This window comes from Ranitomeya variabilis, chromosome 6 (genome assembly GCF_051348905.1).
Source record: "Ranitomeya variabilis isolate aRanVar5 chromosome 6, aRanVar5.hap1, whole genome shotgun sequence".
Classification (NCBI taxonomy): domain Eukaryota; kingdom Metazoa; phylum Chordata; class Amphibia; order Anura; family Dendrobatidae; genus Ranitomeya; species Ranitomeya variabilis.
The window spans coordinates 312,824,929-312,852,519 of NC_135237.1; the positions used below are offsets into that span (position 1 = coordinate 312,824,929).

At 43.1% G+C, this 27,591-nt stretch overlaps 1 protein-coding gene across 5 annotated transcripts in view; it reads left to right on the top strand.

Moving 5' to 3' along the window:
- The window catches only part of LOC143782357 (cadherin-6-like), a 428,058-nt gene that overhangs the window by 303,972 nt on the left and 96,495 nt on the right, over window positions 1-27,591 (top strand). For all 5 annotated transcript variants that reach the window (XM_077269722.1, XM_077269721.1, XM_077269720.1 and 2 more), the window contains 3 exons: window positions 2,471-2,590; window positions 7,075-7,242; window positions 14,505-14,692. In XM_077269722.1, coding sequence (XP_077125837.1) covers window positions 2,471-2,590; window positions 7,075-7,242; window positions 14,505-14,692 — 476 coding nt within the window. The remainder of the gene's footprint in view (window positions 1-2,470; window positions 2,591-7,074; window positions 7,243-14,504; window positions 14,693-27,591) is intronic.

Below are 27,591 nucleotides of genomic sequence, written 5' to 3' on the forward strand. Positions count from 1 at the left end.
GATGTAGTGGTATAAAATACCGCACCATCTGTACTGATAGTAATATAGCCAACCTGAAGTACAGTGTGAAAATTAGGTAAAGTGCATAGTGCAAATGGAGTTACATAGGCTATATAGAAAAAATAATAACTATATCAATATAGTATCCAGTTATATACCAAATCTATCTGTTTTCATCTGAAGGCAAAAGGTAGAAGTTTTTTCACAGTATAACAGAGTCAATAAAGTTCATAGCCTTCAGAGGGAAAACAGAGAACAATGTGCACACCATGGCTTGAGATGGTCACATGGAACATAGTAACAGCAAGTCAAAATATCAGAGGTAATTAGAATACAACCTGTCTGAAGACAAGTACCAGTGTAACCCTCCTGTTTATTAGCCAATCCTTCCGCAAAATCATTGAAGTGATATCGCGCTAGGTGGGCAAATCAAAAAAAGAGGTACAGGTGACGTTAGCTAAGAGGTTTTCAGGACTCCTGTTCAGCTGTTGATTCGGACCAACAGTAGCACTTACCCTAAAGTATTCATTAGGAGCTTTTGACTACATATAAGTTAACATTCTTATTCCCAGTCACCAAATGAAGGCCAAATGTCTGCTCTTTTTTAGCTAAGCCTGACTGCTACATGCGTCTACATATTGTTTGTTTAACTGTATAGGAAAGCACAGCATACAGCCACAAAAATGTATACCATGAGGTACACTTTTTATACAACGAGTCTCTCTGGGTTACTAATACCCAGACATCCATTCTGACTTTGTCAGGAGTATACTTCCTGAGCATATCACCTTAACAATGCCCATGTTTAATATTTTGAGGGTCTTTCTACATTGACCCAACCCAATCTATAAAACAAGGGCTACTATATCTACATCTAATAACTGTAACTCTAGCATCTCTTCATGGTTCTTCTCCTGTCCCTGGCAGGGACGCCGACATGCTTACTGCCTCTGCCACCCTGCTGTGTCCTCTGCTCCGGCTCCCACCATGGCTCCTGTATCCCAGGGCCTGCGCAAACCACACAGGTCTTCTGGTAGCACGTGCTTCCTACTTCTTAAAGCGGTAGCGCACACTCCGAATGTGTTACCAGCCAATATCTGGGATGCTCTAACTTTTTAAGGTACCTTACCCTGTAGGGAGGTGCTTGAGCAACGTTAGTGCATTTTTAGTCCTTGCTTGCTACTTTGTTGTTATGTCTGTGTCCTTAATGTCTGAACTGGATCCTGAACCCGTCCTGCCTCTACCTTGTCTTAACCTGAACCCGCCTTGACTGAGTGCGAGTCTTTACCTGTCTAATCTGCACCAGTATATGTGACCCTGTACCTGATTTCGTCCTGTGTTTCTGAACCCGCCCTATCTGAACTTGTTCCAGTATCCATTTTGTTTATCAGCCATACAGCATCCATTCATCCTGTGTACCAGATCCTGGTCTGCCTGGCTCTCTGAATTTATTGCTACATTTCTGCCCCTTTGGGGTCAGCTGCTACAGCATCGGGAACTGCTCTGGAGTGGTACCTGGTGGCTACCTGCAGCACAAGTCTAACCTCACCTTCAGAGGCTCTAGTGAAGACCAGGTAACCACTTAGTTATGCCCTGCCAGTTTAAACATGGCCCCATGGCGCAGTGGGTCAACACCAACCAGCGTGACAATAATCTAGGTGCCAATCTGATCTTCCTAGCTTAAAATGGTTCTGTGAGAATGGGAAAGAATGAGAGAGCGAAAGAAATAAAGATAAATAACAAAAAATAAAAATACATTATATCTGTACAATAAAGAAAGAAAATGTTAATATAAATAATTTCTTAAATCCCTTTAAATAGCAAACAGTTATTTTGTTAAGGGAGGTAATCACTGTAGAATTACAATGGCCGCCATCTTGTCACATTGACGGAAAACAGTTCTAGAATTTTAGGTTAAGTGCTTGTGAGCATGTGCAGATGAGACAGCGGCATGTGGTAATGGAAGTAGAAATTAGGCCCCCCTGTCATCAGACCTTCTAGTGTAAGGGGAATGATGGGTGGGTCGATGTAGAATGAGTTCAGGAGATATTGTAAATAAATCAAATCAAGAGGATTATTAATTAGCACAGAAATGGTAAAATATTAATACAACTTTATAGTAACTGATATACAATTCATCTCATCCTATACTGTGTTATATTTGTAAGTAAATAGTGTTTGCATACATAGTGTTATATCATTTTAAATGATCTTCTTGCTTGTCTGCTTCTATCTCCTCTCTTTTCTCATAATCTTTTATCTTTCTTTCATTTCACTCTTTTCTCTTGATCTTTCCACTCTTGGCTTTTTTTTCTCGCTTGTCACTTTCATCCTGTCTCATTCATTCATTATTTTTCAATCACTCAGTCATCACTTTCAGTTAAATTCTCATGTCCTGTCTCTCAATTTTTCTCTTTGCTCGCACAAACCTTTTTTGCTAATTCCGCTATCCCCTTTGTTTTCGTTGCAGGGACATTTGTCGTTCAAGTCACAGCCAATGATGCAGACGATCCGACCTATGGAAATAGTGCAAAAGTCGTCTACAGTATTCTGCAGGGACAGCCATACTTCTCAGTCGAGTCTGAGACAGGTCAGGAGACCTTAGCTGTATCTTTGTTTCGGTAATTGAAGATGACATGTTAAGTCAAGCTAGGACATACTAGACAAAACTTGAAAGAGATTACATTTTCCACCCTGCACAAACTGACAAACTCAATCGAGCAAGACATCTGTAAGCATGACACCAACGTTATTAGAACCTACGAATCAAAGCTGAAATATAATTAGGGTTGTACACAAAATAGCTTCTCTCGGAACAAGAAATAGGACTGAGATTTCATCCGAATAACCAAGCCACTCTACACTCACTCATAGTAACCAGCTAAGTATTGGTTTATAAGACACTTTGAAGATCTTGATATGCTAGGTACATTGATACAATGGGAAATGATTTTATTCATCCTTTCAGATTCAATATTCATACAAATTAATAATTTCTATGTGCATATATTATTAAAGAGACAAGAAACATCATACGTAAATCTGCTACTACTATCTCTTAATCTCTTTTCACCGATCACCATTGCTTATTCAGTCTGTGAGGTTCCAAGAGGAAAAGATAGAAAAATTACTCACCTGTTAGCTCCCTCAACGATCCAGCCTTGACACTTTCGTGGTCCAGCACTGACACTTTTGTGGTGCAGCACTGAAGCTTTCGTGGTCCAGCACTGACACTTTCATGGTCCAGCACTGACGCTTTCGTAGTTCAGCACTGACGCTTCCGTGGTCCAGCACTGACACTTTTGTGGTCCAGCACTGACACTTTTGTGGTCCAGCACTGAAGCTTTCGGGGTCCAGCACTGACACTTTTGTGGTCCAGCACTGACGCTGCAGTGGTCCAGCACTGACACTTCCGTGGTCCAGCCCTGACACTTTCGTGGTCCAGCACTGACACTTCCGTGGTCCAACACTGACACTTCCGTGGTCCAGCAGTCATCACTCGCTGCAGTGCCATCATTAGGTGCAGTGTCTTACTATTACTATAATGCAAGGGGCAGCCAATGATGGCATGTAAGCAAAGACAAATAATCTAACAGGTGAATAATGCATTTTTTATTTTATTACATATTCTGCTGACATTTTTTATAGTATTTAAACCATGCTTTATTGAAAATATATTATACATCTTGAAATAGTCCTCTTTTCATAGCGGCCAGTACAGCAGTCATTGCTTTCTGCAGCTTACATCTGAATGTAGACTGGGAGAACATAAGCAGTGTTATCTCATCATCATTAGAGGGTGGTGAATTTAATGTCAGCTCTATAGTATTACTGAGCCTTCACATAGCAGGATCGTCACGTTATACTTTATGCACATAAATAAAGATCTATGTCTATCTTCCCTGTCATTTCTTGGTCTGTGGGAGAAGAGGCTCTTGGAGGCTGTCAAAATCTATTTTTCAGCCAATTTACACCCAAAAAGCACACACCACATTCTGTATACTCTGAACACAGAGTGCACGAAGCAATATGGCTGCCCAATGGGGAGTTATAAAAAATATATAATACATTATAAATGGTTACAATTCTAAAAAAAAGAACAAGTACATCTAATTAATTAGTATTGTGCTTTGTAAATGAAAAGTAAAGTAGAGGTAAAGAGGTATTCCCATCTCCAAGATCCTATCCCAATATGTAGTAGGTGTAATATAAGCAAATACGCAAAATATAAGGTGCCATATTAGCAAATACCTCCAATTAGAAATGTAGTGTAGTTCTTGTGATTCGCTATGTCACTTACCCCATGTGCAGTGCATTGCAGTAGCTTAGGTATCCATGGTTATGACCACTCCTAGAGTAACAGATAGCTAGTTACTAGTGGTCGTATTCTTGGATACCTAAGCTACTGTAATGCCTGCAAATGAGGAAAGAGCTAGCGAATCAGAAGAACTATTTTACATTCTAACTGGAGGTATGTTTTACTATTATTATTACACCTACTATATATTGGGATCAGATCTTGGAGATGGGAATACCTTTTTAAGGCTGTGTTCACATCTGTGCTGGAAGCTCTGTCACAGATTTTGTCACATTTGTAGCTTGTAGTGCTATTTTTTCTGAAAAAACAACAAACACCTTGCAGAAACTGGAACAGACCCCCATTAAAGTTCAATAGAGTCCATTAAGTGCTACTGGAGTCCAAATTTATTTCCATTTTTCTACTACTATTATGATTCCAACCCTGGTTAACATAGTAAAAAAAATGCAAGATTTTCAGTGTGTGAAAAGAGGCCATGTATTAAAATGTTTATGAAATGTCCAGAATTTTGTTTATTGGTCGGTTTGAATGCTTTTTGAGATTGTACAGTGCATTAGAAATAAAAGAAGAAAAGCTGTGAACATGGAAAACATGATTATGTGGCGATCCTAAAGTTGCCCTCTATATCCTAATGAAGGACACTACAGTCAACCTCGAGTTATCTGTTGTGACTCAAAATAAAGAAAATACTTTACGTAAAGCTTCACAGGATATATGAATACGCTGTAAACACTGCAGAGTGAAGAAGAAAAAAAGCCCCATAAAATGATCTTCTCAGTGAAGAGAGTCAGCACCCATATACTGTACACAATGAAATCTATTTAAAGGGAATTTGTCAGCAGTTTTTTGGTACCTCATCTGAGAATAGCATGATGTAGGCAAAGAGAAGCTGAATCCAACAATGTATCACTTAGATTACTGGGTGCAGCAGTTCTCATACAATCGGTGTTTTTAGATTTAGCAATACAGTAGAGCTGAGGAAGCTAACCCCGCCCACACCACTGCTAACCCCGCCCACACCAGGCCCTGTATGTACAGTGTTGATAGACTGTGAGGCGCCTAGCACAGAAGGGGGCCTGTCAGACTAGCATGCATGTGCTACGTGTGATAAACTACTGGTGCTAAAACAATCATTGCAAGCAAAGAAGCCATGGATTTTGACAACACAGGCACTGCCGAAATCTGTGTTAACACCTACCTCATGCTGTCTTCAGATTACATAGCAAAAAATCTGTTGACACATTCACTTTAAATTGAAGAGTTTAGCTTCTCGGCTGCAGTGACATCTGAAGTCCATCACTCGTTATTTTAAAGCCAATTAAGTCTTTAGTTAAGTTTTGGACAGCCCCTTTAATACATACAGTGTTTAATCAAGGTTAGAAGACACATTCATATACACATATACATCTTAAGTGAATCAAAAAACACATTCACCTAGCGACTTATACACATTAATGATGCTGGGCCTGCACTGATTAAAAGTGCAATGCCTTTTAGAAATGCAAATGCAATTATCATGTTCTTATTTTGTTTCTTACACATCATTATATTGTGCTCGGAGGAAAATTCATCACACATGGGAAGGTATTTGAATTAATGTCTATGCCATTAATAGATGCGGCATCGCCACAACAAAAATACACGATAGTGAATGCCGCCATACACTAAGCACATCTGACAGGTATAAAACATATTCATCGGGTCTGTTGTGTAATCATTTCCAGGAAATAAATGTTGCACTTCAATAGCTGAGGAATTTCTATTGACACCTAATGCATAAGAAGTAGCAAATGTGTAAAAAAATACCTAAGTAATGGTGTATTTACATCACTCGATATTGAGGTCTTAAACATTTACCGATCGACAGCCATGTAATAGCCGGTTCACACAGGCAGAGCGCGATTCAGATGCACACAGAACTCTCTGTAACAGCTCAGTGCGTCTGAGGCTGCTTTTGTTCTCGGCAGCACAAGTTTTATTTACACAATGTGCTGCCGAGAATGATGATCATTTGTTCAGAACAAAAGATCATTTCATCCAATGAACAAGCGTTTTGCTCATTCGTTGGATGATCGGCAGCCTGTTTGGACTGCAACATTATCGTGAATAGAGCGTTCTTAGGAATACTCATTCATGATAATCATCCAGTGTAAATGCACTTTCAAAGTTTCCAAAGAATGTGCAGATCTTCTGGTATAGAATAGACAAAACATTGGACAATTATCAGAAAGTAAATATTTGCTATTTTATATCATGGCAAGCTGTAGCCCCAATATATAACAATCCTTTTCAGGTCTCCTAATTCTAATGTATTTTCTTATGATAAAGCATGGTTGCCCCCAATGTACCCTATACTACCTTTTTTACAACCCCACTAACAACTATCTTGTGTCCTGAAAACATATGCTCTTGGAGAAACTGCCCTATGTGTATTGCGCTATCGCTCAATAAGCAGATGTTACAACTAGACTGCAATAAAACGAGAACTTTATTTTTCTCCTTGTTAAGCAAAGAAAAATGTCTGCTGGATGAAAGTAGTAGAGAAGACCAAGGGGAAAAATCTAGCTGTTATAATAAAGACCTTTCTCCACTTTTATTATCACCCAGGCACTTCCAAGCAAGCTGTAAATACACACGGTAACAAGCGCCGTTGACTTCAGTGAATGTTTATGGATCTCTCGACGCTCAATATGTAGGTCACTCATATTGTCACCACGACGGGATCCAATATTATACAATCATTGCTTTTATTGCAGGTGTCATCAAGACCGCACTGCCAAACATGGATAGAGAAAACAAGGAGCATTATCAAGTGGTGATCCAGGCCAAAGACATGGGGGGACAGATGGGCGGACTGTCCGGGACCACGACTGTAAATATTAGCCTGTCAGATGTCAATGACAACCTTCCGCGCTTCCCTCAGAGTAAGATCCATTTACTGTTTATTTTCTTCTGAGCTGCTCCAGATTACGGAAAAATAAGAACTAAGGCAGAGAAACGGTTTCCTCACATATTTAAACCCGTAGGGATGAAAATAGCATTAAATGTTGCTCTGCAGAGCATTTTGATTTATTTTGCTGGCAGATTTTTCAGCCTTCCGGCTTTACCGGGATATTTTAAATTCCGTATATCCTATATATCGATGTGAAGGATAATGTCTTTGTTTGGAACTGAACGGCGTCTGCTCTTACCCTGAACAAGAGCGCCTAACGTTTATTCCTTTGAGAAACTATTTGTGATTCCTTTAACCATGAAATGTAATCATGTTTGAAATGAATGTATCTTTACACATTTTCTTTGGCGTGTATTTCAAATCTCTGAAGCTTTCACTTATTTTATTCTCGGAGTTCATCACAGTGTAGCATCTGTCTTTCAATGCCCACTGTTTGTCAGGGAGCAATACCATGAAACAAACGTCCTAGAAGGAAAGCCTCACAAAAGTGCTGTAATTGCATTATGGAATAAAAATGGAGTCAATATTTCAAATGTCCTCTGTCTAGCCCTAGGCTGTCCATTACATCTGTAGTGTTTGCTAAAACTCACAAAAGAACATTTTTCAATGTAACCCAATCAGACGTTTGGGATTATTGGCCAGGAAACATTTGCTATGTTGAAAATAGGCCATGCTGTTGCATTTACCTTGTGCATTGCCATTTTTGTACTGTGTAAAAATGTTAAGAACGTTTTTACAAAATTTACATGCTGAAATATCTTAGGCTGATTCATTCACAATTGGAACCTATTGTATAAAGCTGCTTCTTCCTCCACATGTGTTCTCACACGCTGCGTCCCCGGCAGAAAGAGACAATTGTGTTTTTTGGGCATCTAGTACAGTGGAAAGCTAGTTTTATTTCAAGAAATGATTCATACAAAAGAACAAAGAGGAGGCACACAAATAATCATCTGCACCTTTATTGTGACCAAGATTGTGGTTATTGCAAATAAAAAAAATATGCATGAATTACATTGGGGTAACAACACAAAACGAGCAGATGGGTGAACTCTGAAGACCCCATGCAAATTAAAACATTGTTGTCCATACCGAGACTGGCTGACCATCTTTTGTGTGTACTGACCACCCAGATATCTGGGGACTGATAATATTGGGGAGATAAGGATCGGGCAGCTTGTGTTCAGACCTTATGTTCTCCAGGAAAACAAGTTGTTACCAGATGAGTGTAGAACTAGCTTAGGTCTTCATAAAAAAAACACATGAACGCTCAAAGTAAATGAGTGGGTTATTCACTCCTGGCTGCTTTAAAGCCTCCACACACATTATATACAGTAGCTGTCGGCCAAATGTTGATTTGGTGAATTGTTCGTCTGACAGTTATCTTGATCAACTGTCCCATACACAGGAGTGCTCGCTCTGCAGAGCTATCCTGTATTTATGAGAAAGCCACTGCGAGCATATCTCTTAGGAAATTAAAAGATCCTCAGATATACTAGATCATTTACTTCTCCAACATCATCTGTCAGGACCCCCATACACCTTAGACTGTGATCGTACCCTTCAATATCGTCAGTATCAGCTGACATTAGCCTAATGTGTATGGGGCCTTGAGACTCCCAACCTGATGTCTCTTCTCAATCTCTTCTCAACAAACCTCTCACAGCATATGTTCTCATATATTCTCACATAGATATTAACTGTATCTGAACATTTATACGTAGCCTCCAGATAGTTTCACCTACCTCCAGTTAAAGAAAATGCAGTGTTGTAAAGTGGTAGTATTGTATTTCCAATGTAAGAGCTCTTCAAATGCACAGCACCATGGAATTAATGATGCTCTTAAAATAAAATTTCAATATCAATATTAATATATACAGTGGGGAAAATTAGTATTTGATAAACTGATGATTTTGCACGTTTTCCCACCTACAAAGAATGGAGAGGTCTGTACTTTTTATCATAGGTGCACTTCAACTGTGAGAGACAGAATCTAAAAATAAAGATAAGAAAATCAGATTTCAAGATTTCTAAATAATTAAATTGCATTTTATTGCATGAAATAAGTATTTGGTCACCTACCGACCAGCAAGAATTCTGGCTCTCACAGACCTGTTAGTTTTTCTTTAAGAAGCTCTCCTACTCTGCACTCATTACCTGTATTAATTGCACCTGTTGGAACTCGTTACCTGTGTATAAGACATCTGTCCACACACTCAATCATTCATTCATACTTCAACCCAGTGGCGTAACTACAAAGTTATGGGCCCCGGTGCGAACTTCCAAATGGGGCCCCCCCCTACCCCACCCCCTACCCCCCCCTACCCCCCCACCTTCCCCCGCCCCCACAACCCCCCCACCTTCCCCCGCCCCGCTTCCCCTAGATACGCCTCGGACTGTTGCAGGAATCTCCTGCACTGCAACATGGTGTTGGGTGCCAGCACAGCCCACACAGTGGTATATCCAGCACAGCCCGCACAGTGGTATATCCAGCACAGCCCGCACAGTGGTATATCCAGCACAGACCGCACAGTGGTATATCCAGCACAGACCGCACAGTGGTATATCCAGCACAGACCGCACAGTGGTATATCCAGCACAGACCGCACAGTGGTATATCCAGCACAGACCGCACAGTGGTATATCCAGCACAGCCCGCACAGTGGTATATACAGCAGAGCCCGCACAGGGATATATACAGCAGAGCCTGCACAGTGGTATATAGAGCACAGCCCGCACAGTGGTATATACAGCAGAGCCCGCACAGGGATATATAGAGCACAGCCCGCACAGTGGTATATCCAGCAGAGCCCGCACAGTGGTATATACAGCACAGCCCGCACAGTGGTATATACAGCAGAGCCCGCACAGTGGTATATACAGCACAGACCGCACAGTGGTATATAGAGCACAGCCCGCAGTGGTATATAGAGCACAGCCCGCACAGTGGTATATAGAGCACAGCCCGCACAGTGGTATATAGAGCACAGCCCGCACAGTGGTATATAGAGCACAGCCCGCACAGTGTTATATACAGCAGAGCCCGCACAGTGTTATATACAGCAGAGCCCGCACAGTGGTATATAGAGCACAGCCCGCACAGTGTTATATACAGCAGAGCCCGCACAGTGGTATATACAGCACAGCCCGCACAGTGTTATATACAGCAGAGCCCGCACAGTGGTATATAGAGCACAGCCCGCACAGTGTTATATACAGCAGAGCCCGCACAGTGGTATATACAGCACAGCCCGCACAGTGTTATATACAGCAGAGCCCGCACAGTGGTATATACAGCACAGCCCGCACAGTGTTATATACAGCAGAGCCCGCACAGTGTTATATACAGCAGAGCCCGCACAGTGGTATATACAGCACAGCCCGCACAGTGTTATATACAGCAGAGCCCGCACAGTGGTATATAGAGCACAGCCCGCACAGTGTTATATACAGCAGAGCCCGCACAGTGGTATATACAGCAGAGCCCGCACAGTGGTATATACAGCAGAGCCCGCACAGTGGTATATACAGCAGAGCCCGCACAGGGATATATACAGCAGAGCCCGCACAGGGATATATACAGCAGAGTCCCCACAGGGGTATATACAGCAGAGCCCGCACAGGGATATATAGAGCACAGCCCACATCTCATCTCATCCCCCCCCCCCCCCGATAATGGCCCCACAGTCCGGTTAAAAAGAAAAAAAAAAAAAAAAAACTCTCCTCACCTTTCCTTTTGCCCGCGCTGCTCCTGGCGGCTGAAGTCTGCCCAGGACACTGCAGGTGCGCGATGATATGACGTCATCGCGCACCCGCAGTGTACTGTCAGAGGCAGAGCGGGGAATGATGGGAGAGGAAGCGTCAGGTGACGCTCTCTCCTCCCATCATTGCATTGAACTATACCGGTGTCATAGACGCCGGTATAGTTAAATGCGGCGGCGGCGGCGGCACTGGGGGGGGTTCCGGGGGAGGAACAGTGCAGCGGCCCACTACTGGCATCGGCTCTTCTGGCATTTGCCAGAAGTGCCCGATGGCCAGCCTGGCCCTGCTCAGACCTGCCGGCCCGGGGCCCCTGACTTGCGGTGCCCGGTCGCAATGGCGACCGCTGCGACCGCGGTAGTTACGCCCCTGCTTCAACCTCTCCACCATTACCAAGACCAAAGAGCTGTCTAAGGACACCAGTGACAAAATTGTAGACCTACACAAGGCTGGGATGGGTTATAAGGCCATAGGAAAGCAGTTGGTGAGAAGGCAACAACTGTTGGTGCAATTATTAGAAAATGGAAGAAACACATTATGACTGTCACTCTTCTACGGTCTGGGGCTTCATGCAAGATCTTGCCTCGTGGGGTAAGAATGTTTCTGAGAAAGGTCATGAATTAGCCCAGAACTGCACAGGAGGACCTGGTCAATGACCTGAAGAGAGCTGGGGCCACAGTCTCAAACATTACTGTTAGTAACACACTACGCCATCATGGATTAAAATCCTGCAGGGCACACAAGGTCCCCCTGCTCATGCCAGCACATGTCCAGGCCCGTTTGAAGTTTGCCAATGACCATCTGAATGATCCAGAAGAGGCATGGGAGAAGGTCATGTGGTCAGATAAGACAAAAATAAAACTTTTTTGGTATTAACTCCACTCGCCATGTTTGGAGGAAGAAGAAGGATGAATACAACCTCAAGAACACCTTCCCAACCATGACTCATGGTGCGGGAAACATCATACTTTGGGGGTGCTTTTCTGCAAAGGGAATAGGACGAGTACACTGTATTGAAGGGAGGATGGATGGGGTCATGTATCGATAGATTTTGCCCAACAACCTCCTTCCCTCATTAAAAGCATACCTTTGCCAAATCACTTGACACATCTGTGTTTCATGATCTGATATAAATGCTTATGAGGCTGTCACGTTTTAGTAAAGTACAGTACATACTGCCCATCCATAAAGCTATTCCCTGATATCTCTCTCATAGCAAAGTTGTGAGGGACTGCAATATTTTTTGTATTCAATACAAATGGCAGTTTATGACATAAAAAATAAATTACATTTGATGTAGAATATAGATACAGTGGTGTGACAAAGTGTTTGCCCCCTTCCTGATTTCTCATTCTTTTGCATGTTTGTCACACTTAAATGTGCCAGATCACGAAACAAATGTAAATATTAGACAAAACCTACAGGGCCCTGTGTGAAAAGGTGACTTCTCCCCATCGTTAAAACATAAATTAACTGTGGTTAATCACATCTTTAGGAAACTGAGTTCACTTTCCCTAGCCACACCCAGGCCTGATTACTTCCACACCTGTTCTCAATCAAGAAATCACTTAAATAGGAACTGCCTGACAAAGTGAAGTAGACCAAGTATAATCAAAAGCTAGACGTCATGCTGCAATCCAAAGAAATTCAGGAACAAATGAGAAGCAAAGCAATTGAGATCGATCAGTATGGAAAAGGTTATAAAGCCATTTGTAAAGCTTTGAGACTCCAACGAACCACAGTGATAGCCATTATCCACAAATTTCGAAAACATGGAACAGTGGTGAACCTTCGGAGGAGTAGCCAGCCGACCAAAATTACCCCAAGAGCGCAACAACAACTCATCGAAGAGGTTACAAAACACCACACAGCAACATCCAAAGAACTGCAGGCCTTACTTGCCTCAGTTAAAGTCAGTGTTTATGACTCTACAATAAGAAAGAGACTGGGCAAAAATGGCCTGCATGGCAGGGTTCCAAGACAAAAACCACTGCTAAGCAAAAAGAACATAAAGGCTCAGTTTTGCCAGAAAACATCTTGATGATCACCAAAACATTTGGGAGAATACTCTTTGGACTGATGAGGCAAAAGTTGAACTTTTTGGAAGGTGTATGTCCCATTACATCTGGCGTAGAAGTAACACAGCCTTTCAGAAAAGCAATATCATACCATCAGTAAACTATGGTGGTTGTAGTTTGATGGTCTGTGGCTGTTTTGCTACTTCAGGACCTGGAAGACTTGCTGGGGTAAATGGAGTCATGAACTCTGCCTACCAAAAAATTCTGAAGGAGAATGTCCGGCTATCTGTTTGTGACTTCATGCTGAAGCGCACTTGGGTATGCAGCAGGACAATAAACCAAAACACACCAGAAAGTCCACCTATAAATGGCTTAAGAAAACCAAAACTAAGACTTTGGAGTGGCATAGTCAAAGTCATGACCTTAATCCCATTGAGATGCTGTGGCATGACCTTAAAAAGGTCATGAGTGGGCCCAAATTCCTCCAGAGTGTTGTAAAAGACTCATTACCAGTTATCGCAAAGGCTTGATTGCAGTTGCTGCTAAGGGTGACTCAACCAGTTATTAGATTTAGGGGGCAATCACTTTTTCACACAGACCCTCCAGGTTTGGATTTCTTTTTCCCCTAATGATAAAGACATTAATTTAAAAACTGTGTATTGTATTTACTTGTGTTATCTTTGTCTAATATTTAAATTTGTTTGGTGATCGGAAACATTTTAGTATGACAAACATGCAAAAGAAAAGGAAATCAGGAAGGGGGAAAGTACTTTTTCACACTACTGTATAACATTGAGCAACATATGTTTTAAAACCTCAGTTATGCCTGGGTTGGATTTTTGGGGTGAATTTAGAATGATGCAGTAAAAAGTAGGCATGTGGTATTAGCTAGTCAAATGTTAGGCACAAAGTTAGTGTAGAAGTTAGTCATTCATGTGGCTTTACTATGCATAAGATACTATGGCTTTACTATGCATAAGATAGGCCATTCTACTTCATGTCAGTGACTGTGAAATGCAAATCCGACCAGTTCAGTTCCCTGATATATTATGGTTGCCTTAGAAGCTTGCAAGTGATAAAATATACAAATATTATAAAATATTGGAAAGTTTTGTACAGTGCTTCCTCTTCAGACAGCTCATATCAATATCTAGACCTGCTCGTCTCTTGATGCTTCATTATATGCAACTTACAAAGAACAGAACTTGTTTTCTTATTTGCTGCACAAAGCCTGCACAACTACATAGGGAAATGTTAGTTGTATCACAAAAATAAAAAAAAAAATTCTGATTCTTGCCCGATTCCCCTGATTCCAGTAATGCGTTCATTTCTCTACTACTTCTGTTGCTTTAATCTGTTTGCGGTGTTTTTGTCGCAAGTCTGTTCAAATAATATTTTCTGAAGCTTTGTGAAGGGACCATTAAAACATTTTTGAAAGCTTCTGTTCCTCATTCTCCAGGTACCTATCAATTTCGGGCCCCCGAGTCTTCCCCTGTGGGTTCTGCAATTGGCAGAATCAAAGCTAATGATGCAGATGAAGGTGTGAATGCAGAGACAGAATACAAAATCATTGATGGAGATGAACACAACATGTTTCAAATCATCACGGACAAGGAGACGCAAGAAGGAGTTGTTATTGTCAAAAAGGTAACTGAAAGGAAATTTAAAAAGTGCAAAGGGAAGTTTTTCTTCTCACCAAGGGAGATGTAAATAGCTATTTTTGGGTCTGGCGTTACTTCGATGTATAATTGATTGCAATGAGTGTTAGAAAGATGTTTTTTTAAAGATTTTGCTTATTGTATATTCAGTAATATAAAACAACATAAAAAGCATAATTATATCTTCATATACTCACTCCCAGTATTCCCATTGGTATTTTTTATCTCCACCATGTAAAACATCGACAATTTTCCTTGTGTTGATAGGCTTTAATTAATGTCCATTCAAAGGGAAGATATTTCAGAAGAATTTATTGGCTTCTTTTCTAGGGCATTTCATTGCTGCCCTAATTTAGAAAGGTGACACATTTTGTGTCAAGAATTACCACACTTATATGTAAAGGTGCTAAATCCTAGGGAAAAAGGTGTAATAAAAACTTATGGTACAAGCGCCAACATAGGGTTTCACACTTCCATGAAAGTTCTGTTTATTAATGTAAACACTAAAATGGGCACAATGAACTATTTGTCAGTCTGGCATGTGCAGGTATTCCAAGCATCAATTACGGCAGCCGTGGTTAATAATTGCAGTAGCAATAAATCTGATTTCACTTGGTTAAATTCATTGCCGGTAACCAGGACCAATCATTGACACAGCAAGTCGATCAGTGATTGTTTAATTGTATTAACTCCTTCATGACCCAGCCTATTTTGACCTTAATGACCTGGCCGTTTTTTGCAATTCTGACCAGTGTCCCTTTATGAGGTAATAACTCAGGAACGCTTCAACGGATCCTAACGGTTCTGAGATTTTTTTTCGTGACATACAGGTGTGGCCAAAAGTATTGACACCCCTGCAAACCTGTCAGATAATACTCACTTTCTTCCTGAAAATGATTGCAATCACAAATTCTTTGGTATTATTATCTTCATTTAATTTGTCTTAAATGAAAAAACACAAAAGAGAATGAAGCAAAAAGCAAAACATTGATCATTTCACACAAAACTCCAAAAATGGGCCAGACAAAAGTATTGGCACCCTCAGCCTAATACTTGGTTGCACAACCTTTAGCCAAAATAACTGCGACCAACCACTTCCGGTAACCATCAATGAGTTTCTTACAATGCTCTGCTGGAATTTTAGACCATTCTTCTTTGGCAAACTGCTCCAGGTCCCTGATATTTGAAGGGTGCCTTCTCCAAACTGCCATTTTTAGATCTCTCCACAGGTGTTCTATGAGATTCAGGTCTGGACTCATTGCTGGCACCTTAGAAGTCTCCAGTGCTTTCTCTCAAACCATTTTCTGGTGCTTTTTGAAGTGTGTTTTGGGTCATTGTCCTGCTGGAAGACCCATAACCTCTGAGGGAGACCCAGCTTTCTCACACTGGGCCCTACATTATGCTGCAAAATTTGTTGGTAGTCTTCAGACTTCATAATGCCATGCACACGGTCAAGCAGTCCAGTGCCAGAGGCAGCAAAGCAACCCCAAAACATCAGGGAACCTCCGCCATGTTTGACTGTAGGGACCGTGTTCTTTTCTTTGAATGCCTATTTTTTCTCCTGTAAACTCTTTGTTGGTGCCTTTGCCCAAAAAGCTCTACTTTTGTCTCATCTGACCAGAGAGCATTCTTCCAAAACGTTTAAAGCTTTTTCAGGTAAGTTTTGGCAAACTCCAGCCTGGCTTTTTTATGTCTCAGGGTAAGAAATGGGGTCTTCCTGGGTCTCCTACCATACAGTCCCTTTTCATTCAGATGCCGACAGATAGTACGGGTTGACACTGTTGTACCCTCGGACTGCAGGGCAGCTTGAACTTGTTTGGATGTTAGTCGAGGTTCTTTATCCAATATCCGCACAATCTTGCATTGAAATCTCTTGTCAATTTTTCTTTTCCGTCCACATCTAGGGAGGTTAGCCACAGTGCCATGGGCTTTAAACTTCTTGATGACACTGCGCACGGTAGACACAGGAACATTCAGGTCTTTGGAGATGGACTTGTAGCCTTGAGATTGCTCATGCTTCCTCATAATTTGGTTTCTCAAGTCCTCAGACAGTTCTTTGGTCTTTCTTTTCTCCATGCTCAATGTGGTACACACAAGGACACAGGACAGAGGTTGAGTCAACTTTAATCCATGTCAACTGGCTGCAAGTGTGATTTAGTTATTGCCAACAACTGTTAGGTGCCGCAGGTAAGTTACAGGTGCTGTTAATTACATAAATTAGAGAAGCATCACATGATTTTTCGAACAGTGCCAATACTTTTGTCCACTCCCTTTTTTATGTTTGGTGTGGAATTATATCCAATTTGGCTTTAGGACAATTCTTTTTGTGTTTTTTCATTTAAGACAAATTAAATGAAGATAATAATAAAGAATTTGTGTTTGCAATCATTTTCAGGAAGAAACTGAGTATTATCTGACAGAATTTCCGGTTGTGTCAATACTTTTGGCCACAACTGTATTAGGCTTCATGTTCGTGGTAAATTTAGGTTGATAATTTTTGCGTTTATTTGTGAAAAAAATGAAAATTTGGCTAAAGTTTGGAAAATTTCGCAATTTTCAAATTTTGAGTTTTTATTCTGTTAAACGAGAGAGATATGTGACACAAAATAGTTAAGAAATAACATTACCCACATGTCTACTTTACATCAGCACAATTTTGGAAACAAATTTTTTTTGCTAGGAAGTTATAAGGGTTAAAATTTGACAAGCGATTTCTCATTTTTACAACAAAATTTACAAAACAATTTTTTTTAGGGACCAACTCACATTTGAAGTCAGTTTGAGGGGTCAATATGGCTGAAAATACCCAAAAGTGACACCATTCTAAAAACTGCACCCCTCAAGATGCTCAGAACCACATTCAAGAAGTTTAATAACCCTTCAGGTGCTTCACAGCAGCAGAAGCAACATGGAAGGAAAAAATGAACATTTAACTTTTTAGTCACAAAAATGATCTTTTAGCAACAATTTTTTTATTTTCCCAAGGATAAAAGGAGAAACTGGACTGCAAAAGTTATTGTACAATTTGTCCTGAGTACGTTGATACCCCATATATGGGGAACCACTGTTTGGGTGCACGACAGGGCTCGGAAGGGAAGGAGCGCCATTTGACTTTTTCAATGAAAAATTGGCTCCAATCTTTAGCGGACACCATGTCGCGTTTGGAGAGCCCCTGTGTGCCTAAACATTGGAGCTCCCCCACAACTGACCCCATTTTAGAAACTAGACCCCCCAAGGAACTTATCTAGATGCATAGTGAACACTTAGAACCCCCAGGTGCTTCACAAATTGATCCATAAAAATGAAAAAGTACTTTTTTTTCACAAAAAAATTTCTTTTAGCCTCAATTTGTCCATTTCCACATGGGCAACAGGATAAAATGGATCCTAAAATTTATTGGGCAATTTCTCCTGAGTACACTGATACCTCACATGTGGGGGTAAACCACTGTTTGGGCACACGGCAGGGCTCGGAAGGGAAGGAGCGCCATTTGACTTTTTGAATAAAAAATTATTTCCAATCGTTAGCAGACACCATGTCGCTTTTGGAGAGCCCCTGTGTGCCTAAACATTGGAGCTCCCCCACAAGTGACCCTATTTTTGAAACTAGACCTCCCATGGAACTAATCTAGATGTGCGGTGACCTCTTTAAACCCCCAAGTGCTTCACAGAAGTTTATAACGCAGAGCCGTGAAAATAAAAAATCATTTTTCTTTCCTCAAAAATTATTTTTTAGCCCGCAATTTTTTATTTTCACAAGAGTAACAGGGGAAATTGAACCCCAAAAGTTATTGTCCAGTTTGTCCTGAGTACGCTGATACCCCATATGGGGGGGAACCACTGTTTGGGCACACGTCGGGGCTCGGAAGGGAAGTAGTGACGTTTTGGAATGCAGACTTTGATGGAATGGTCTGTGGGCATCATGTTACGTTTGCAGAGCCCCTGATATGCTTAAACAGTAGAAATCCCCCACAAGTGACCCCATTTTGGAAACTAGACCCCCCCAAGGAACTTATCTAGATATGTGGTGAGCAGTGTGAACCCCCAAGTGCTTCACAGAAGTTTACAACGCAGAGCCATGAAAATAAAAGATCATTTTTCTTTCCTCAAAAATTATGTTTTAGCAAGCAATTTTTTATTTTCACAAGGGTAGCAGGAGAAATTGGACCCCCATATTTGTTGCCCAGTTTTTCCTCAGTATGCTGATACCCCATATGTGGGGGGAACCAGTGTTTGGGCACACATCGGAGCTCGGAAGGGAAGTAGTGACGTTTTGGAATGCAGACTTTGATGGAATGGTCTGTGGGCATCATGTTACGTTTGCAGAGCCCCTGATGTGCCTAAACCCTCCACAAGTGACCCCATTTTGGAAACTAGACCCCTCCAAGGAACTTATCTAGATGTGTGGTGAGCACTTTGAACCCCCAAGTGCTTCACAGAAGTTTATAACGCAGAGCCGTGAAAATTAAAAATCATTTTTCTTTCCTCAACAATTATGTTTTAGCAAGCAATTTTTTATTTTTGCAAAGGTAACAGGAGAAATTGGACCCCAATAGTTGTTGCCCAGTTTGTCCTGAGTATGCTGGTACCCCATATGTGGAGGTAAACCACTGTTTGGGCGCACGTCGGGGCTTGGAATGGAGGGAGCACCATTTGACTTTTTGAACGCAAGATTGGCTGGAATCAATGGTGGCGCCATGTTGCGTTTGAAGACCCCTGATGTGCCTAAACAGTGGAAGCCCCTCAATTCTAACTCCAACACTAACCCCAACACACCCCTAACCCTAACCCCAACTCTAGCCATAATCCTAATCACAACCCTAACCCCAACACACCCCTAACCACAACCCTAACTCCAACACACGCCTAACCCTAATCCCAGTCCTAACCCTAATCCCAACCCTAACCACAACCCTAACCCCAACACACCCCTAACCATAACCCTAACCACAAGCCTAATCTTAACCCTATTTCCAACCCTAGCCCTAATTCTAACCCTAACTCTAATTCCAACCCTAACCCTAAGGCTATGTGCCCACGTTGCGGATTCGTGTGAGATTTTTCCACACCATTTTTGAAAAATCCGCAGGTAAAAGGTACAGCGTTTTACCTGCATATTTACCGCGGATTTCCAGTGTTTTTTTGTGCGGATTTCACCTTTGGTTTTCCATAGGTTTACATAGTACTGTAAACCTGATGGAAAACTGCTACGAATCCGCAGCAGCCAATCCGCTGCGGATCCGCAGCCAAATCCGCACCGTGTGCACATAGCCTAATTTTAACCCTAACCCTAGTTCTAACCCTAATTCTAACCCTAACCTTAGCCCTAACCCTAGTGGAAAAATAAAAGTAAATACATTTTCTTTATTTTATTATTGTCCCTACCTATGGGGGTGATAAAGGGGGGGTTTATTAACTATTTTTTTTGTTTTGATCACTGTGATAGGTTTTATCACAGTGATCAAAATGTTCCTGGAATGAATCTGCCGGCCGGCAGATTCGGCAGGCACGCTGCGCCTGCCATTTTGGAAGATGGCGGCGCCCATGGAACAGACGGACGGACACCGGGAGGCTCGGTAAGTATGAGGGGGTGGGATTGGAGCATGGGGGGGTGGTTCAGAGCACAGGGAGAGCGGACAGGAGGATGGGGGGAGCGGACAGGAGGACAGAGGGGAGCGGAGCACAGTACGGGACAGGACGGAGGACTGGGGAGGAGATCGATGATGGTGGCGGGGGCAGATCAGGGTTTCCAGCCTTGGCCGATGATATTGCAGCATCGTCCATGGCTGGATTGTAATATTTCACCACTTTTCATAGGTGAAATATTACAAATTGCTCTGTTTGGCTGTTTCACTTTCAACAGCGTGATCAGAGCGATCGTAGCCACGGGGGGGCAAAGCCACCCTCCCTGGGCTGAAGAATCACTCCCCCGTTCCTGTAGGTCAGGTGAAATTGGAGTTAACCCTTTCACCCGACCTGCAGGGACGCGATCATTCTGTGACACAGCATATGCGTCACAGGTCGGATTGGCACTGACTTTCATGACGCACATGCTGTGTCACAGGTCGGGAAGGGGTTAATATGATTCATTAATTGCTATCAGCTATTTCTCTACCTCACCTAGTTTCCATTAGAAGTGACCGGCAGATGCCTGTATAGCCCAGGGGATGTGCTGACAACACATGATATTTTGTTGTTTGCGTAAAAGGAGCAATCAATGATGAATAAAATACCACTAGAAAAATATAAAAAAGAGAGAGAGTCCTCATTGGTTGATACCTTTTAATGGCTAACTGATGGTAACAAGTAGTCGCTTTCCAGACTACTCAGGTCCCTTCATCAGGTATAGTAGACTTGAAGAGTAGTCTCAGAAGCTTGCTATTTATTACCATCATCTTTTCAGTTAGCCATTAATAGGTACCAACCACTGAAGACTCTCAATTTTTTTAATATTTTTCTATTGACTAACACGGTGCAAATATATATTATTCCTGTATCTAAATTAACCCTAGTCGTTTAAAAGCTGTTTAGCTTGGGAAATTATTGCCCCAAGTAAATAGCCGATTTGCAATTCCTACATAGTGTAGGTGCCAATTGAATCAGATTTACTTCATACATGAGCTGAAAAAATACATAGCAAAAATTGCAAGAACCAGGACTGTACAAAAGACAAAACTTGTGTCTACTTTTAATGGCTTAAATATTTCTAGCCCAGAACTTCAGTGTCAAATCTGCTTCTATAAATCAAATTTAAGAACCTACTGAGATGTTGTCAAGTAGACATATATAGAGGCAATGTACTGACGGGAATGCAATCAGCAACAGTAAGCAACACACCACTGAGGTGTCAGCCGCTCCTAGGACCTCCTATGGAGAAGCTGTGAAGATGTGTGAGAAGCCAGGCAAAGCCTGATTGCCAATTAGTGATACTGTGGCATGGTTTGGAGAACCCTGTGATAGATAACAAGCACACAAGCAATGTTCATTGATGGCAGGGGAAGTAATGAATTGCGGCTTGATTTCACATTTGTGCAAGCCATCCTTATGCCACAGATTGGTGGATTTATAATCCAAGCAGCATACAGTGACAAATAGGCAGAATAAATAATTGCACATGAGACTTGTCAAGCCGGAAGCCCATTCCAAGTCCGCCGAGTCGTTGATGCTCCATGCAGCGATGATCATTGACAAGCATGTCTATTTGTACAGCCAAGCATTCATCTTTTATGTGTTTGTAAAAAAGAAGACAGCCTTTATGTGAAAAGCTTTTATCTGTCACAGCAACAGGTAGCACCAGATCTAATAAAATATATGTGTAGCCGAAGCAAAGTAAATACTGTATCTGTATCCAGAGCCCAAATCAAATGTGATATCGTCTCTATCAGGAGGTGTCCATAACATTGGTGCAAAAATGGTTATGTGGCCTCATGACATCTACAACACTTCCTATTGTGTATTAGATGGTATGTCAGAGCATGAGCTAATAGATGTCATAGCATGTATTAACTGATGCACTTTCTCTTCGATATTGTTTGCACAATGAAAAGGTATTAAATAACGAGTAGGCATAGACGGGTATTTTACGGGGAATGCAAAATGAAGAGACTCCAGCTCCATGAACTGTGATTCTTTATTCACATAAGCAATTCAGAAGATATACACTAACAGCGATACATGTTCATGATTAAGGGTGCGCAGACATCTGAAACGCGTTGATGCAGGTCATGTGAATTGGTATCACTGACTGTGTATGTTCTCCAAATTACTTATGTGAATAAAGAATCACAGTTTGTGGAGCTGGAGTCTCTTCATTTTGCATTTTCCGTGCCTTGGCAAGGCGCTTCCCGGTTTTCAACACCGCCAAGATGCAATCACGGTGAGCTGGATTTTATTTTACTGGGACCCTCTGCTGTCTGTGTCCACCCTGATTACATTAAGAAGATGCTTTTATTATGTTTTTCCCACACAGGTGTTGAGTATGGTACTGTACATTACACTTTCCACTTGGGACACTAGCATTAGTTGGCATTAGAATTATAGTTCTACAATACTCTTAGGCTATAGCTAGCTATGCAGCAACATGTGTCACAGAACACTAAAATCACAGCAACACATTGAAACATTGGATGTAATGACTTGCTACGGTGTCGCGTTGCAACATGCCACATACTGTGACACCGAGTCACAAATTATTCCACCTCTTATATTTTCTGTGGCTGGTCGCAAGTCGCAGGCAACACCCTTGCCCTAAACTTTACTGAAAATCACACTCGACATGCGACTTATATGAAATTTATCTGCAACTTGCCTGTTTTATTTACAGCAAAATCAGATTTGTAAAATAGTCGCGTGACAGCAAGTCACACACATGTTGCACAAGTGATTTTGTTCAGTGTATTGCTGTCACGCTAAAGGAAAATTTATACTGCACGATTATCCTGAACGAAAGTGAACACTCATTTCCCGATAATCATGTAGTGTAAGCAAGCTATAGATCAACCAATGAACAAGCAAAACCTTTGTTCATTGTGAAAAATGATCTTTTAGCTTGCCCAAAACATATTTATTCATGGCAAGACATTATCCTGTGTAAGCAAGACCTGTGCTGCCGAGAACAATGGCAGCCTATGCACACTGAACAATCTCTTATCTATCATTGAATACGCGTCTTAAGGTATCGTCACACTCAGCGACGCTGCAGCGATATAGACAACGAGCCAATCGCTGCAGCGTCGCTGTTTAGGTCGCTGGGGAGCTGTCACACAGACAGCTCTCTCCAGCGACCAACGATCAGGGGAACGACTTCGGCATCGTTCAAACTGTCTTCAACGATGCCGAAGTCCCCCTGCAGCACCCGGGTAACCAGGGTAAACATCGGGTTACTAAGCGCAGGGCCGCGCTTAGTAACCCGATATTTACCCTGGTTACCATTGTAAAAGTAAAAAAAAAAAACACTACATACTCACCTTCTGATGTCTGTCACGTCCCCCGCCGGCGTCCACAGGGTTAAAACTGCTTTCGGCAGGAGCGCTTGCTAATGCTGCGCTGCTGTCGAGAGCTTCCCTGCACTGAATGTGTCAGCGCCGGCACCCGGCAGTAACAGCGGTGACGTCACCGCTGTGCTCTGCTTTACGGCCGGCACTGACAGTCAGTGCAGGGAAGCTCTCGGCAGCGGCGCAGCATTAGCAACGCTCCTGCCGAAAGCAGTTTTAACCCTGTGGACGCCGGCGGGGGACGTGACAGACATTAGAGTGTGAGTATGTACTGTTTTTTTTTTAACTTTTACAATGGTAACCAGGGTAAATATCGGGTTACTAAGCGCGGCCCTGCGCTTAGTGACCCAATATTTACCCTGGTTACCATTGTAAAACATTGCAGGCATCGTTGCTTTTGCTGTCAAACACAACGATACACACCGATCTGACGACCAAATAAAGTTCTGGACTTTCTGCTCCGACCAGCGATATCACAGCAGGATCCAGATCGCTGCTGCGTGTCAAACACAACGAGATCCCTATCCAGGACGCTGCAACGTCACGGATCGCTGTCGTTCTCGTTGTAAAGTCACTCAGTGTGAAGGTACCTTTGGACTGATCGTGCACATTAGATAACTGATAGTCGAACTTTCAATAAACCATCAACTTTCCCCACTAACCCATCCAATCAACTGCGCACTCTGCCTGGCCGATCAAGCATGTGATCTAAGTAGATAAAGGGAGTAAACTGCTGCCAGACACCTCAGTCAGTGGCTTATTTCTCTGTGAATAAAAAGATTGGGCATTTGAAGTTCAGCTGTTTAAACCTTAAGTCTCCTCACATTGGGGGGAAGAGCCAAGATGTCCCCACATTAAATGGATAGTCAGTCCCACTGAAATTAGTGGGTTCAACCAATACACATCTAATATGTAAGGCCATCTTAAAGCAAAGGTCACACAATATGCCCAGAACACTCTCTCATAGAAGTCAATGAGGCATTTCTGATTTGTTTTCCCATGATCAGAGGTTGGCTGAAAAGCTAATCTTTGGATATGTTGTTAAAACAACTAAGATAAAATGGCCGACTCTATAACCATGTTCTGTTTAAAAAATTGAGAAAGCATGAATGCCATATCTGCATCAATGGTAAATTTACAGTATACAGTCTTGGACGAAAGTGTTGGAACCCCTGAAATTGTTCCAGAAAATGAAGTATTTCTCTCAGAAATTGATTACACATTCTTTGTTATTCACATGATCATTTATTTTGTGCATTTTGGAACAACACAAAAAATAAATTGAAAAAAAAAGAAAAATTGGACATAATTTCACACAAAAACCCCAAAATGGGCCAAACACAATAGTTGGCTCCTTTTCAAAATTGTGGTTAAACAACCTTGTTTCAAGCATGTGATACTCATTCAAACTCCCCTGTGGCAAGTAACAGGTGTCGGCAATATGAAAATCAAACCTGAAATCAGAGCTGTCCTGTAGGCCCAGGGTGCATCATTGTCAGCGTGAACTATCCATCAACATTTGAATGAAATGCTATGGCAGGAGACCCTGGAGCACCCCACTGCTAACACAGAGACATGAAAAAACTAGACTGCAGCTTGCCAAAATGTATGTAAGTAAGCTAAAATCCTTCCAGGAAAGTGTCAGGTGAGTGACAGATGAGACCAAGATAGAGCTGTTTGGTAAAGCACATCATTCTACTGTTTAGCGAAAACAGAATGCGGCCTACAAAGACAAGAACACAGTACCAAAAGTCAAATATGGTGGAAGTTCAAAGATGTTTTGGGGTTGTTTTGCCAATTTTCGCACTAAGTGCCTTGACTGTGTGCAAGGCATCATAAAATCTGAAGCTTAGCAAAGGATTTTGGGTCGCAATGTAATGCTTAGTGTCCGAAAGCTGAGTTTGCATCCTAGCTCATATATATTCCAGCAGGACAATGACCCAAACATACTTTAAGAAGCACCCAGAAATGGATGGAAACAAAGCGCTGGAGAGTTCTGAAGTGGTTAGCATTGAGTCCGGATCTAAATCCCATAGAACACTTGTGGAGAGATCTTAAAATTGCTTTTGGGATAAGGCATTGTTCAAATCTAAGAGACCTGGAGCAGTTTGCAAAAGAAAATTCCAGTTGAGAGGTGTAAGAAGCTTGTTTGATGGTTATAGGAAGTGATTTATTGCAGATATTTATTCCAAAGGGTGTGCAGCCAAATATTAAATTGAGGGTGCCAACAATTTTGTTCTGCCCATTTTGGGTTCCTTGAAAAGCTTGAGTCAACTTTTCCCCTTTTTATCTGCTTTCAGGTGTGATTTTCATATTACCTATACCCGTTACTTGCCACAGGTGAGTTTGAACGAGCATCACATGCTTGAAACAAAGTTGGTTACCCACAATTTTGGAAAGGTGCGAACAATTTTATCTGGCCCATTTTGGGGGTTTTGTGTGAAATTATGTCCAATTTGCACATGTGTATAGCAAAACGTGTAATTGCAATACTGTTCTGAGAAAAATAAATAATTTTCTGGAATTATTTCAAGGGTGCCAACACTTAACACTTTGAATGTATGCGATGAATGTATATATATATACTAGCTATTGAACACGTTCTACGCCCGGGTGGCGAGCATTTATATTGGTATATGGTCTCCATCCTGGTATGTGCTGCTCCCATCTTGCTCTCCCATCCTGTCATGTGCTGCTCCATCCTGCGCCCCCATCCTGTCATGTGCTGCTCCATCCTGCATCCCCATCCTGTCATGTGCTGCTCCACCGTGTCATGTGCTGCTCCATCCTGCGCCCCATCCTGTCATGTGCTGCTCCACCGTGTCATGTGCTGCTCCATCCTGCATCCCCATCCTGTCATGTGCTCCCATCCTGCGCCCCCATCCTATCACGTGCTGCTCCATCCTGCGCCCCCATCATTGCGGGCGGCTGTGCGGAGTGCGGGCGGCTGTGCTGACTGCGGGCGCATGTGCGGAGTGTGGGCGGCTGTGCTGAGTGCGGGCGGCTGTGCTGAGTGCGGGCGGCTGTGCTGAGTGCGGGCGGCTGTGCGTGGCGCTGCTGGGTGCGGTGGCTGTGCTGGGTGCAGCGGCTGTGTGTGGCTGTGGGCGGCGGCTGTGCTGGGTGCGGCGGCTGTGCGTGGCTGTGCTGGGTGCGGCGGCTGTGCTGGGTGCGGCGGCTGTGGGTGGCTGTGCGTGGCTGTGCTGGGTGCAGCGGCTGTGCGTGGCTCTAGGCGGCTGTGCGTGGCTGTGCTGGGTGCGGCGGCTGTGGACGGCTGTGCTGGGTGCGGTGGCTGTGCTGGGTGCGACGGCTGTGCGTGGCTGTGCTGGGTGCAGCGGCTGTGCTGGGTGCGGCGGCTGTGCTGGGTGCGGCGGCTGTGCGTGGCTGTAGGCGGCTGTGCGTGGCTGTGGGCGGCTGTGCTGAGTGCGGCGGCTGTGCTGAGTGCGGGCGGCTGTATGTGGCGCGGCTGTGTGTGGCTGTGCTGGGTGCGGGCGGCTGTGGGTGGCTGTGCTGGGTGCGGCGGCTGTGGACGGCTGTGCTGGGTGCGGCGGCTGTGCGTGGCTGTAGGCGGCTGTGTGTGGCTGTGCTGGGTGCGGCGGCTGTGGACGGCTGTGCTGGGTGCGGTGGCTGTGCTGGGTGCGGCGGCTGTGTGTGGCTGTGGGCGGCTGTGCGTGGCTGTGCTGGGTGCGGCGGCTGTGCTGGGTGCGGCGGCTGTGCATGGCTGTGCTGGGTGCGGTGGCTGTGGTGGGTGCGGCGGCTGTGGGTGGCTGTGCTGGGTGCGGCGGCTGTACTGGGTGCGGCGGCTGTACTGGGTGCGGCGGCTGTGGGCGGCTGTGTGTGGCTGTGGGCGGCTGTGCGTGGCTGTGCGTGGCTGTGGGCGGCTGTGCGTGGCTGTGCTG